At 53.0% G+C, this 14,496-nt stretch overlaps 1 protein-coding gene across 1 annotated transcript in view; it reads left to right on the top strand.

Annotated features, from left to right (window-relative positions):
- The window catches only part of LOC144490108 (myosin-binding protein C, cardiac-type-like), a gene marked incomplete at both ends in the record, with an annotated part of 36,683 nt that extends 22,455 nt beyond the window's left edge, over positions 1 to 14,228 (top strand). Inside the window, 3 exons of the mRNA XM_078207919.1 lie at positions 147 to 312; positions 9,220 to 9,326; positions 14,199 to 14,228. Of these exons, the coding sequence (XP_078064045.1) occupies positions 147 to 312; positions 9,220 to 9,326; positions 14,199 to 14,228 (303 nt within the window). The remainder of the gene's footprint in view (positions 1 to 146; positions 313 to 9,219; positions 9,327 to 14,198) is intronic.
- Positions 14,229 to 14,496: the final 268 nt, after the last annotated feature.

Here is a 14,496-nt window from a genome sequence, read left to right as displayed (position 1 = left end):
CATGGACATTAACTGAAGGGTAATAATGAGAGTGTAGTTTTATACAGTGATAATCCCCACGGCTGGGGGAGGACCACGGTTCTAGTTGATAGATGTGAATGTGCTGGACCTAGAGAGATTATCCTACCTTGTCCTCTCACATACAGAAAAACAACTGGAGGTTTATCAGAATATTGCAGACTTGACAGTAAAAGCCCAGGAACAGGCTGTCTTCAAGTGTGAGGTGTCTGATGAGAAAGTCAAAGGAACATGGTTCAAGAATGGTGTGGAGGCCATACCCAGTGACAGACTGCAAATCACACACATTGGCAGGTAAATCAACCTGAGGGCTGGAGTTGGTGGGTGGGCAGGTTTAAACCTACAGGGAAGGTTAATGTCTACGAGGAGGGTTAGTGTCTACAGGGAAGGTTAGTGTCTACGGGGAGGGTTAGTGTCTACAGGGAGGGTTAGTGTCTACGGAGAAGGTCAATGTCTATGGGGAAGGTTAGTGGCTACGGGGAGGGTTAGAGTCTATGGGGCGGGCTAATGTCTACAGGGAGGGCTAGTGTCTATGGTGAAGGTTAATGTCTACGGGAGAGGTTAGTGTCTACGGGAGAGGTTAGTGTCTACGGGAGAGGTTAGTGTCTACGGGAGAGGTTAGTGTCTACGGGAGAGGTTAGTGTCTACGGGAGAGGTTAGTGTCGACGGGGAGGGCTAATGTCTACGGGGAGGGCTAGTGTCTACGGGGAGGGCTAGTGTCTATGGGGAGGGCTAGTGTCTACGGGGAGGGCTAGTGTCTACGGGGAGGGCTAGTGTCTACGGGGAGGGCTAGTGTCTACGGGGAGGGCTAGTGTCTACGGGGAGGGCTAGTGTCTACGGGGAGGGCTAGTGTCTACGGGGAGGGCTAGTGTCTACGGGGAGGGCTAGTGTCTACGGGGCGGGCTAGTGACTACGGGGAGGGTTAGTGTCTACGGGGAGGGTTAGTGTCTACGGGGAGGGTTAGTGTCTACGGGGAGGGTTAGTGTCTACGGGGAGGGTTAGTGTCTACGGGGAGGGTTAGTGTCTACGGGGAGGGTTTGGCACCTGTGTTTGTTGCTTTTTTTCTCCAGTAGCTGCAATTGCTCGAGAGTTTTCCACAAACAGGCAGCAGTCATGATCCTCCTCCCACTGCCCGACCCCGTCCCTCCCCGACCCCGACCCCGTCCCTCCCCGACCCCGACCCCGTCCCTCCCCGACCCCGTCTCTCCCCGACCCCGTCTCTCCCCGACCCCGTCTCTCCCCGACCCCGTCTCTCCCCGACCCCGTCTCTCCCCGACCCCGTCTCTCCCCGACGCCGTCCCTCCCCGACCCTCCCCGACCCCGTCCCTCCCCGACCCCGTCCCTCCCCGACCCCGTCCCTCCCCGACCCCATCCCTTCCCTGCCCCCTCCTGTCCCAATCCCCCTACCCCTCTATCCCTTATCCCCTTCCCTCCCCTTCCACCCTTCCCTCCCCTTCCACCCCTCCCCCTCCCTTTCCACCCACTCCCCTTCCGTTTCCACCCCCTCCCCTTCGGTTTCCACCCCCTCCCCCTCCCTCCCTCCCCTTCCAACCCCTCTTTCCAACATCACTAGCACCTTCTCGCTTACATTCACTTTTCCCTACCCCCACCCCTTGCCTCCCCATCTCTCTCTCACCTTCATCTCTTCCCTTCCATTCCATCTCCAACCCTCCCTCTTCCTTCCCTCCTCCTTCCTCCTTCGCGCTCTCCCTCCTTCCCTCTCTCCCTCCTTCCTTCTCTCTCCCTTTCCCTCTCTCCCCCCTTCCCTCTCTCCCCTCTTCCCTCTCTCCCCTCTTCCCTCTCTCCCCTCTCTCCCCCCTTCCCTCTCTCCCCACTTCCCTCTCTCCCCCCTTCCCTCCCTCCCCGCTTCCCACTCTCCCCCCTTTTGTCCCTCCCTCCCTCCCTCCCTCCCTCCCTCCATCCCTCCCTCCATCCCTCCCTCCCTCCCTCCATCCCTCCCTCCCTCCCTCCCTCCATCCCTCCATCCCTCCATCCCTCCATCCCTCTCTCCCTCCTTCCCTCTCTCCCTCCTTCCCTCTCTCCCTCCTTTCCTCTCGCCCTCCTTTCCTCTTGCCCTCCTTTCCTCTTGCCCTCCTTTCCTCTCTCCCTCCTTCCCTCTCTCCCTCCTTTCCTCTCGCCCTCCTTTCCTCTCTCCCTCCTTCCCTCTCTCCCTCCTTTCCTCTCTCCCTCCTTTCCTCTCTCCCTCCTTTCCTCTCTCCCTCCTTTCCTCTCTCCCTCCTTTCCTCTCTCCCTCCTTTCCTCTCTCCCTCCTTCCCTCTCTCCCTCATTTCCTCTCCCTCCTTTCCTCTCTCCCTCCTTTTCTCTCTCCTTTCCTCCTTCCCTCTCTCCCTCCTTCCCTCTCTCCCTCCTTACCTCTCTCCCTCCTTCCCTCTCTCCCTCCTTCCCTCTCTCCCTCCTTCCTCTCTCCCCCTTCCCTCTCTCCCCCCTTCCCTCTCTTCCCCTTCCCTCTCTCCCCCTTCCCTCTCTCCCCCTTCCCTCTCTCCCCCTTCCCTCTCTCCCCCCCTTCCCTCTCTCCCCCTTCCCTCTCTCCCCCCCTTCCCTCTCTCCCCCTTCCCTCTCTCCCTCCTTCCCTCTCTCCCCTTCCCTCTCTCCCCCCTTCCCTCTCTCCCCCCCTCCCTCTCTCCCCCCCTTCCCTCTCTCCCTCCTTCCCTCTCTCCCTCTTCCCTCTCTCCCCCTTCCCTCTCTCCCCCTTCCCTCTCTCCCCCTTCCCTCTCTCCCCCTTCCCTCTCTCCCCCTTCTCTCTCTCCCCCTTCTCTCTCTCCCCCTTCTCTCTCTCCCCCTTCTCTCTCTCCCCCTTCCCTCTCTCCCCCTTCCCTCTCTCCCCCTTCCCTCTCTCCCCCTTCCCTCTCTCCCCCTTCCCTCTCTCCCCCCTTCCCTCTCTCCCCCCTTCCCTCTCTCCCCCCTTCCCTCTCTCCCCCCTTCCCTCTCCCCCCTTCCCTCTCTCCCCCCTTCCCTCTCTCCCCCCTTCCCTCTCTCTCCCCTTCCCTCTCTCCCCCCTTCCCTCCCTCTCTTCCCTTCCCTCCCTCTCTTCCCTTCCCTCCCTCTCTCCCCTTCCCTCTCTCCCCCCTTCCCTCTCTCCCCCCCTTCCCTCTCTCCCTCCTTCCCTCTCTCCCCCTTCCCTCTCTCCCCCTTCCCTCTCTCCCCCTTCCCTCTCTCCCCCTTCCCTCTCTCCCCCTTCCCCTCTCTCCCCCTTCCCTCTCTCCCCCTTCTCTCTCTCCCCCTTCTCTCTCTCCCCCTTCTCTCTCTCCCCCTTCTCTCTCTCCCCCTTCTCTCTCTCCCCCTTCCCTCTCTCCCCCTTCCCTCTCTCCCCCTTCCCTCTCTCCCCCTTCCTCTCTCCCCCCTTCCCTCTCTCCCCCCTTCCCTCTCTCCCCCCTTGCCTCTCTCCCCCCTTGCCTCTCTCCCCCCTTCCCTCTCTCCCCCCTTCCCTCTCTCCCCCCTCTCTCCCCTTCCCTCTCTCCCCCCTTCCCTCTCTCCCCCCTTCCCTCTCTCCCCCTTCCCTCTCTCCCCCCTTCCCTCTCTCCCCCCTTCCCTCTCTCCCCCTTCCCTCTCTCCCCCTTCCCTCTCTCCCCCCTTCCCTCTCTCCCCCCTTCCCTCTCTCCCCCCTTCCCTCTCTCCCCCCTTCCCTCTCTCCCCCCTTCCCTCTCTCCCCCCTTCCCTCTCTCCCCCCTTCCCTCTCTCCCCCTTCCCTCTCTCCCCCTTCCCTCTCTCCCCCTTCCCTCTCTCCCCCTTCCCTCTCTCCCCCTTCCCTCTCTCCCCCTTCCCTCTCTCCCCCTTCCCTCTCTCCCCCTTCCCTCTCTCCCCCTTCCCTCTCTCCCCCTTCCCTCTCTCCCCCTTCCCTCTCTCCCCCTTCCCTCTCTCCCCCTTCCCTCTCTCCCCCTTCCCTCTCTCCCCCTTCCCTCTCTCCCCCCTTCCCTCTCTCCCCCTTCCCTCTCTCCCCCCTTCCCTCTCTCCCCCCTTCCCTCTCTCCCCCCTTCCCTCTCTCCCCCCTTCCCTCTCTCCCCCTTCCCTCTCTCCCCCCTTCCCTCTCTCCCCCCTTCCCCCTCTCCCCCTTCCCCCTCTCCCCCTTCCCTCCCTCTCTCCCCTTCCCTCCCTCTCTCCCCTTCCCTCCCTCTCTCCCCTTCCCTCCCTCTCTCCCCTTCCCTCTCTCCCCTTCCCTCTCTCCCCCTTCCCTCTCTCTCTCCTTCCCTCCTTCTCTCTCCTTCCCTCCCTCTCTCTCCTTCCCTCCCTCTCTCTCTCTCTCTCTCTCCCCCTTTCCTTCCTTTCCCGCCTCCGTCCTCTCTCTCCCCCCTTCCCTCCCCCCTCCCTTCCCTTCTCCCCTCCCCCTCTCCGTCCCTCCTTCTCTCCCTCTCTCCCCCTCCCCTCTGTCTCTCTCCCCATCCCTTCCCTCTCTCTCCTCCTCCCCTCCCCCTCTCTCTCTCCCTCCCCTCCCCCTCTCTCTCTCCCTCCCCTCTCTCTCTCTCTCTCTCTCTCCCTCCCTCCCTCCCCTCCCCTCCCTCTCGTCTCTCCCCCCTCCCCTCCCTCTCTCTCTCCCCCCTCCCCTCCCTCTCTCTCTCTCCCCCCTCCCCTCCCTCTCTCTCTCTCTCCCCCTCCCCTCCCTCTCTCTCTCTCACCCTCCCCGCCCTCTCTCTTCCCCTCCCCCCTCTCTCTCTCCCCCTCACCTCCCTCTCTCTCTCCCCCTCCCCCTCTCTCCCTCCCCCTCCCCTCGCTCTCTCTCTCTCCCCCTCACCTCCCTCTCTCTCTCCCCCTCCCCCTCTCTCCCTCCCCCTCCCCTCCCTCTCTCTCTCTCCCCCTCCCCTGGATATCTGCTCTCAAACAGGGCATTCAGCCTCTGATCTTCAGGTAAGCGTTCTCCAAGGCGGCCTTCACGACACACGACAGCGCAGAGTCGCTGAGCAGAAACTGATAGCCAAGTTCCGCACACATGAGGACGGCCTAAACCGGGATCTTGGGTTCATGTCACACTATCAGTAACTCACACAGCTTGCCTCCTGGACTTGCAGAATCTCACTGGCTGTCCTGTCTGGAGACAATACACATCTCTTTAACCTGTGCTTCATGCTCCCTCCACTCACATTGTCTGTATCTTTAAGACCTGGTTGGTTGTAGAGATTCGCATTCTAATCAGTATTCTTTAACTTGATTTTGTGTCTCTGTGTCTTGTTTGAGAGCAGATTTCCACTCCATCTGACGAAGGAGCAGCGCTCTGAAAGCTAATGGCATTTGCTACCAAATAAACCTGTTGGAATTTAACCTGGTGTTGTTAAAACTCTAACTGTGTTTACCCCAGTCCAACACCGGCATCTCCGCATTCTGTCAAGAAGCCAATTTTGTATCCATTTAGATACCTCACCCTGGATCCCATGAGATTTAACCTTATGCAACAACCTACCATGCGGTACCTTGTCAAAGGCCTTGCTAAAGTCCATGTAGACAACATCAACTGCACTGCCCTCATCTACCTTCTTGGTTACCCCTTCAAAAAACTCAGTCAAATTTGTGAGAAATGTTTTTCCACTCACAAAGCCGTGCTGACTGTCCCTAATCAGTCCTTGCATCTCTAAATGCCTGTAGATCCTGTCTCTCAAAATACCTTCCAACAATTTACCCACCACAGATGTGAGGCTCACTGGCCTGTAGTTCCCAGGCTTTTCCCTGCAGCCCTTTTTAAACAAAGGCACAACATTTGCCACTCTCCAATCTTCAGGCACCTCACCCGTGACTATCGATGATTCAAATATCTCTGCTAGGGGACCCGCAATTTCCTCCTTAGCCTCCCACAACGTTTTGAGATACACTTCATCAGGTCCCGGGGATTTATCTACCTTGATGCACTTTAAGACTTCCAGCATCTCCTTCTCTGTTATATGTACACTCCTCAAGACATCACTATTTATTTCCCCAAGTTCCCGAACATCCATGCTTTTCTCAACAGTAAATACTGATGAGAAATATTCATTTAGGATCTCTTGTGGATCCACACATAGATGACCTTGTTGATCCTCAAGAGGCCCTACTCTCTCCCTTGTTACTCTTTTGGCCTTTATGTATTTGTAGAAGCTCTTTGGATTCTCCTTTGCCTTATCTGCCAAAACAATCTCGTGTCCCCTTTTTGCCCTCCTGATTTCTCTCTTAACTCGACTCCTACACCCTCTATACTCTTCAAGATTCACTTGATCCCAGCTGCCTATGCATGTCATGTGCCTCTTTCTTCTTGACCAGGGCCTCAATATCCTGAGTTGTCCAGGGTTCCCGACTTCTGCCAGCCTTGCTCTTCACTCTAAGAGGAATGTGTTTATCCTGAATCCTGGTTAACACACTTTTGAAAGCATGCCAGACGTCCCCTTGCCTTCCCACAGACTCCCCCAATTAACTTTTGAAAGTTCCTGCCTGATACCATCAAAATTGGCCTTGCCCCAATTTAGAATTTTAACTTTTGGGCCAGACCTATCATTCTCCATTCTTTCAATCAGTATTCTTGTGAAGCGTCCTGAGGAGTTCAAGATGAAAAGTTTCAACAGCATGTCTCTCTTTCCAGTTTCCCAATTCTTCCCATAGCGAATTCACTGACTACGTACCTCTCATTATATAGAAACATAAAAAAACTAGAGCACAAAACAGGCCCTTCGACCCCACAAGTTGTGCCGAACATATCCCTACCTTTTAGGCCTACCTATAACCCTCCATCCTATTAAGTCCCATGTACTCTTCCAGAAGTCTCTTAAAAGACCCTATTGAGTTTGCCTCCACCACCACTGACGGCAGCCGATTCCACTCGCCCACCACCCTCTGTGTGTAAAACTTCCCCCTAACATTTCCCCTGTACCTACCCCCCAGCACCTTAAACCTGTGTCCTCTCGTAGCAGCCATTTCCACCCTGGGAAAAAACCTTTGAGAGTCCACCCGATCTATGCCTCTCAACATCTTATATACCTCTATTAGGTCTCCTCTCATCCTATATCTCTCCAAGGAGAAAAGACCGAGCTCCCTCAGCCTATCCTCATAAGGCATGCCACTCAATCCAGGCAACATCCTTGTAAATCTCCTCTGCACCCTTTCAATCATTTCCACATCCTTCCTATAATGAGGTGACCAGAAGTGAACACAGTACTCCAAGTGGGGTCTGATGAGGGTCTTTTATAGCTGCATCATTATCCCCGGACTCCTAAACTCAATCCCTCGATTGATAAAGGCCAGCACACCATACGCCTTCTTAACCACCTCCTCCACCTGCGGGGCCGATTTTAGAGTCCTCTGGACCCGGACCCCAAGGTCCTTCTGATCCTCCACAGTACTAAGAGTCTTTCCCTTTATATTGTACTCCTTCATCCCATTTTTTATAGAATTTTTTTTTAATAGAAACCCTACAGTGCAGAAGGAGGCATTTGGCCCATCGAGTCTGCACCGACCACAATCCCACCCAGGCCCTACCCCCACATATTTACCCGCTAATCCCTGTAACCTACACATCAGGACTCTAAGGGGCAATTTTTTTAACCTGGCCAATGAACCTAACCTGCACATCTTTGGACTGTGGGAGGAAACCGGAGCACCCGGAGGAAACCCACGCAGACACGAGGAGAATGTGCAAACTCCACACAGACAGTGACCCGAGCCGGGAATCGAACCCGGGACCCTGGAGCTGTGAAGCAGCAGTGCTAACCACCGTGCCGCCAAAATGGACCACTACGCATTTATCTGGGTTGAAGTCCATCTGCCACTTCTCCGCCCAGTCTTGCATCCTATCTATGTCCCTCTGTAACTTCTGACATCCCTCCAGACTATCCACAACCCCACCAGCCTTCGTGTCGTCAGCAAACTTACCAACCCATCCCTCCACTTCCTCATCCAGGTCATTTATGAAAATGACAAACAGCAAGGGTCCCAGAACAGATCCCTGGGGCACTCCACTGGTGATCGACCTCCATTTAGAAAAAGACCCATCTATACCCACTCTCTGCCTCCTTTGGGCAAACACAGTAAGAGGTCTCACAACACCAGGTTAAAGTCCAACAGGTTTATTTGGTAGCAAATACCATAAGCTTTCGGAGCGCTATTCCTTCGTCAGATGGAGTGGAAATGTGCTCTCAAACAGTGCACAGAGACACAGAAATCAAGTTACAGAATACTGATTAGAATGCGAGTCTCTACAGCCAGCCAGGTCTTAAAGATACAGGCAATGTGGGTGGAGGGAGCATTAAACACAGGTTAAAGAGATGTGTATTGTCTCCAGACAGAACAGCTAGTGAGATTCTGCAAGTCCAGGGGGCTAGCTGTGGGGTTACTGATAATGTGACATAAATCCAACATCCCGGTTTAGGCCGTCCTCATGTGTGCGGAACTTGGCTATCAGTTTCTGCTCAGCGACTCTGTGCTGTCATGTGTCGTGAAGGCTGCCTTGGAGAACACTTACCTGAAGATCCAAGGCTGAATGCCCGTGACTGCTGAAATGCTCCCCCACAGGAAGAGAACAGTCTTGCCTGGTGATTGTCGAGCAGTGTTCATTCATCCGTTGTCGTAGCCTTTGGGAAAGCCAGTTCTGGATCCACAGGGCAGCAGCCCCTTGGATCCCATGCCCTCTCACTTTTTCTAGAAGCCTTGCATGGGGGACCTTATCGAACGCCTTGCTAAAATCCATATAAACCACATCTACCGCTTTCCCTTCGTCAATGTGTTTAGTCACATTTTCGAAGAACACCACCAGACTCGTAAGGCACGATCTGCCTTTGACAAAGCCATGCTGAGTATTCTTGAGCATGCTAAACCTCTCTAAATGCTCATAAATCTGTCCCTCAGGATCTTCTCCATCAGCTTACCAACCGCTGAGGTTAGACTCACCAGTCGGTAATTTCCTGGGCTATCCCTATTCCCCTTCTTGAAAATAGGAACCACATCCGCAATCCTCCAATCCTCCGGCACCTCTCCCGTCTCCATCGACGACGCAAAGATCATCGCCAGAGGCTCTGCAATCTCTTCCCTCACCTCCCACAGTAACCTGGGGTACATCCCATCCGGACCCGGCGACTTATCGATCTTGATGCCATTCAAAGATTCCAGCCCAACCTCTTTGTTAAAGTCCAGTATCTTCTATCAGTGTAGTGATATTCCCACCTCCCATTTTCCTCTTTCAGAGTTGTTCTATTGCTGTGAGACTCACATTAATGTATTCTTTCTCTTCCACAGAATCCACAAACTTGCGATTGACAATGTGAGGCCACAAGATGAGGGCGATTACACCTTTGTACCTGATGGGTTTGCCTTCAACCTGTCAGCGAAGTTGAATTTTCTGGGTGAGATACAGACACTGCAGTTCATGTGGCGAACCCAACCCTCTGAGTAACTGTGTGTACGGCAGCATTGCAGAGACCAGTGATATCTACTGATATTGCTTAATGTATCAGCAAAATCCTCACCACTCCAGGCTTTTCACTAATTTTGTTGCTGAATTTAATGAACTGGGGAGTTAGTTCAGTCCAGTTAAACTGGTTTCCTCATCAATAGTCTTTCATTAGACTTACTTTAGGGGGATATTGGAGTTGATCAATCAGGGCAGATGATTGGCAATTGTTACATGTTTGCTGCCATGTGTGTTTTGACCGATTTTTCTAATCGTGTTCACTTCCATCGTACAAAGGAGGTCTTGTGGTGCAATGAGTAATGTCCCTGCCTTAGAACGAGAAGCTCCAGGTCCAACTCCCAGGACTTGATGGCCACAGAAGGTGTGTTTGTCCACATTATACTCCATTTGCCAGAGTTTTGCCCACTCACTCTATGTCCCTTTGTAGCCTCCTTATGTTCACTTCACAACCTTCTTTCATACCCATCTTTGTGTCATCAGCAAATTTAGCAACCGTCCCTTCCGTCCCTTCATCCAAGTCATTGTTCTGTGTTCTGCCAACTAGAAAAAGACCCATTATATGCCAACTCTGTTTCCTGTTAGCTAGCCAATCTTCCATCCATATCAATATTTTACCCCTTAAACCATGAGCTTTAATTTTCCACGATAATCTTTGATCTGGCTCCTTATCAAATGGAAATCTAAGTACAGTACATCTACTGGTTCCCCTCTATCCACAGTACATATTACTCCTTCAAAGAACTTTAATAAATTCGTTAAACATGATTTCCCTTTCACAAGTGGTGGATGGAAAATTTTCGGACTGGAGGCAGGTTGCTAGCGGAGTGCCGCAGGGATCAGTGCTTGGTCCTCTGCTCTTTGTGATTTTTATTAATGACTTAGAGGAGGGGGCTGAAGGGTGGATCAGTAAATTTGCTGATGACACCAAGATTGGTGGAGTAGTGGATGAGGTGGAGGGCTGTTGTAGGCTGCAAAGAGACATAGATAGGATGCAAAGCTGGGCTGAAAAATGGCAAATGGAGTTTAACCCTGATAAATGTGAGGTGATTCATTTTGGTAGGACTAATTTAAATGTGGATTACAGGGTCAAAGGTAGGGTTCTGAAGACTGTGGAGGAACAGAGAGATCTTGGGGTCCATATCCACAGATCTCTAAAGGTTGCCACTCAAGTGGATAGAGCTGTGAAGAAGGCCTATAGTGTGTTAGCTTTTATTAACAGGGGGTTGGAGTTTAAGAGCCGTGGGGTTATGCTGCAACTGTACAGGACCTTGGTGAGACCACATTTGGAATATTGTGTGCAGTTCTGGTCACCTCACTATAAGAAGGATGTGGAAGCGCTGGAAAGAGTGCAGAGGAGATTTACCAGGATGCTGCCTGGTTTGGAGGGTAGGTCTTATGAGGAAAGGTTGAGGGAGCTAGGGCTGTTCTCTCTGGAGCGGAGGAGGCTGAGGGGAGACTTAATAGAGGTTTATAAAATGATGAAGGGGATAGATAGAGTGAACGTTCAAAGACTATTTCCTCGGGTGGACAAGGGGGCATATCTATAGGGTTCATGGTGGGAGATATAGGAAGGATATCAGAGGTAGGTTCTTTACGCAGAGAGTGGTTGGGGTGTGGAATGGACTGCCTGCAGTAATAGTGGAGTCAGACACTTTAGGAACATTTAAGCGGTTATTGGATAGGCACATGGAGCACACCAGGAGGATAGGGAGTGGGATAGCTTGATCTTGGTTTCAGACAAAGCTCGGCACAACATCGTGGGCCGAAGGGCCTGTTCTGTGCTGTGCTGTTCTATGTTCTAAAACCATGTTGACTTTGTCTGATTACCTTGAATCCAAGTGCCCTGCTATAACAAGTTTAATAACAGCTTCTAATATTTTCCTCAAATAGATGTTAGACTAGTTAGCCCATGATTTTCCACTTTCTGTCTCACTCTGTTTTTGAATAAAGGTGACGATAAACCATTGCAGTACATTGCCAAGCAATAACATGATTCCAATCCAATGGAGGTCCATGGTCACCAATGCTTTCTTTGGGCGTGGCAGCTGGTGGAGGAAATTGTGCCAAGACATGCCAATGACAGGTGGTAAAGGAGAAGAATCATGAGGTCAACCATGTTTGATGTGGAATGGCACACCTCAAGCTATAGAGAGAGGCTAGTTCCAGGGAAAAGTAGCTCCAGATAACAAAAATAAGCATGTTCTGTGTCTACCTGATAAGTCTCTACCCGCAGGAGGAAGGGGTACACACACGGCGTGATCTTACTGGCTTACCATGCCGACCGATCAGTGTGTCAAGCAGTGAAGGTCGCAGATGAGGATAAAAATATGGTGTGAGTTAGTTTGCTATCCTCTCGGCCCTATTTTGCTAGTGAGATCGGCTTCGTGCCCAAAAAGGGTGTGAAGTTGATCAGTAAAAGTTGGAAGAGATTACCTGCTCCCAGCACGACGTCTTCCAGCCTCCCGGCGAGACTCACTGCTGCCCTTCATCAACAGAGACCAGGCACCATGGCCACTCCGGGGGATTGGAGGCCATTGAAGCCCCCGGGTCGTCGGGGGCAGGGCCGTGTTGTGCCCATCTGGCACCCTGACATTGCCTGGTTGGGCACCATAAGTGTTTTGGGGCAGTGCCAAGGATATGTGGCCTGAGTGAGGGCGGTGCCTGAGTGGGGATGGGTCTATGACCTGTTTAGGGGGGAAGGGGCGGGTATGCACAATGACAGGGAGCTTATCGGGGGAGAGGGGGAAGGGAGTGTGCAGGGGTGTGTGGTTGGCAGGGGGACGAGGCATATCGGTTGTCTGCCAGGAGACTCATCAGAAGGGTCCTGATGCCCCGATACTGGTGACCCGTGTTGGTGAGTGAAGGAGAACATGCTGCCAATAATGGGTCAGGGAGTCCGATGTCCATGTTAGGTGGTGACAGGAGGTCTTCCAGCTCACTGGGAGATTGGGGCACCCTGCGCAATGGCACCCAAGTGCGCTGAAGCCACGGAGTGCTTTGTAGCCATGGGCGGCACAATGGCACAGTGATTAGCACTGCTGCCTTACAGTGCCAGGGACCCGGGTTCGATTCCTGGCTTGGGTCACTATCTGTGTGGAAATTTATAGAAATTATAGAAACCCTACAATGCAGAAACAGGCCAATCAGCCCATCAAGTCTGCACCGACCACAATCCCACCCAGGCCCTACTCCTATATCCCTACACGTTTACCCGCTAATCCCTCTAACCTACGCATCTCAGGACAGTAAGGGGCAATTTTATCATGGACAATCAACCTAACCCGCACATCTTTGGACTGTAGGAGGAAACCGGAGCACCCGGAGGAAACCCACGCAGACACAAGGAGAATGTGCAAACTCCACACAGACAGTGACCCAAGCCGGGAATCGAACCCAGGCCCCTGGAGCTGTGAAGCAGCAGTGCTAACCACTGTGCTACCATGCCGTTTGTACATTCTCCCCGTGTCTGCTTGGGTTTCTCCAGGTGCTCCGGTTTCCTCCCACAGTCCAAAAGATGTGCTGGTTAGCTGAACTAGCCATGCTAAGTTCTCCCTCAGTGTATCCGAACAGGCGCCGGAGTGTGGCAACAAGGGGATTTTCACAGTAGTTTCATTGCAGTGTTAAATGTAATCCTACTTGTGACCAATAAATAACTTTAAACTTAAGCTTCCCCAGCGTGGTTAGGCTCCACCCCCCCATCAGTGCAAACCTCCCAACTGTGAGAAAAACTGACAGAGTGTGGGAAGATTGCAGTGCTGAACCTGCCCACAGAACCCGGTGTGGAACACCCATTGTCAGACTTTGACACTTGGGACGCGATCTTTCCGATTGATCGGAGCAGCGAGCTGGGGAGATCACACACGAGGCATTTGCGTTGCACCAGTCTATTGCCGAAAGCCATTTTCCCGGCAGTGATTTACTGGTGCAATTGGTTTCACATTCAAAAACCATGCAAAGCTGATTTCAATATTAATTCCAGAGTTTGCACCATCGTTTCTGGCCTTCCTGACATTCTTGCTGACGAGAATCTCTCATGGTCCCCACCGGCTGGGGGGGGGGGGGGGGGGGGAGAGAGAACTGAAGACTATTGAAGACCCCCAGCTGGTCGGGGACAGGGTCGAGCAGTATCCATGTGGTAGTGTTAGCCTGAAACTGCCCACCTTGGTAGAGTTATGGTGCCCAGTGGGCCTGAGTGGGGGTAGGGCAATCACTTGAGGAGGCCAGGGGGGGAGCTCCGCAGGCGTGGTGGTCGGAGAGGAGGGAGCTCTGAAGGGGGGGGGCGTGACTGGCAGCGAGGGGAGATCTCTACAGATGGGGGGGGGGGGTGATCGGTGGCGGGGGAGGGGAGGGACTAGCACAGGGAGCAATCGGCAAGGGAACGAAGATGTCTGTGGGGGGTGTTGGTTGGGGGGGAGGGAAGAGGGGAAGGGGCAGCAGGAGATCTCCCAGTTCACTGGGAGATCGGGGCGCCTGCACAAAGGGGCCCCAAGCAGTCTGCAGCCGGCTTCACCGGTGAACTTAGCCACCCTCTCCTCCCGTCCCCTCCCACTCACTCGTGAGAATGGAACTTCTGCCCAAAGAAGTGACAGAGTGTCATAAGATTACATTTTCAAACTCACCCAAAATACAGGTCTGAAATTCTCCTGTTTTCTCACATGTCCTGCACTTAGAGTTTTTTTGGGAAGATCTCAGTCTTAGAATTTTTTTTGGTGAAATTGAGACATAATCTTTCAGACTTTTCTCATTTATTCTAAAAGTTCTTTCATTTTCTGTTTTTTTTCTCTGTTTTCGCTCAACTCTCCAGAGGTTAAAATTGACTATGTGCCCAGACAAGGTAAGATCTTTATTTTTTACACCTATCCTGACACTGACTGTGTGATTGTGTATGTCTGAGTGAGTGACACTGTGTCTTTGTGTGTGTGTGTGACACTGTGTCTTTGTGTGTCTGAGTGAGTGACACTGTGTCTTTGTATGTCTGAGTGAGTGACACTGTGTCTTTGTGTGTGTGTGTGACACTGTGTCTTTGTGTGTGTGTGAGTGACACTGTGTCTTTGTGTGTGTGTGAGTGACACTGTGTCTTTGTATGTGTGTGAGTGACACTG

This window comes from Mustelus asterias, unplaced genomic scaffold, assembly GCF_964213995.1.
Source record: "Mustelus asterias unplaced genomic scaffold, sMusAst1.hap1.1 HAP1_SCAFFOLD_2881, whole genome shotgun sequence".
NCBI classification, from domain to species: Eukaryota; Metazoa; Chordata; class Chondrichthyes; order Carcharhiniformes; family Triakidae; genus Mustelus; species Mustelus asterias.
The sequence above is the reverse complement of the archived record's forward strand: the minus strand, read 5'-3'. Positions and strand labels throughout refer to the sequence as shown.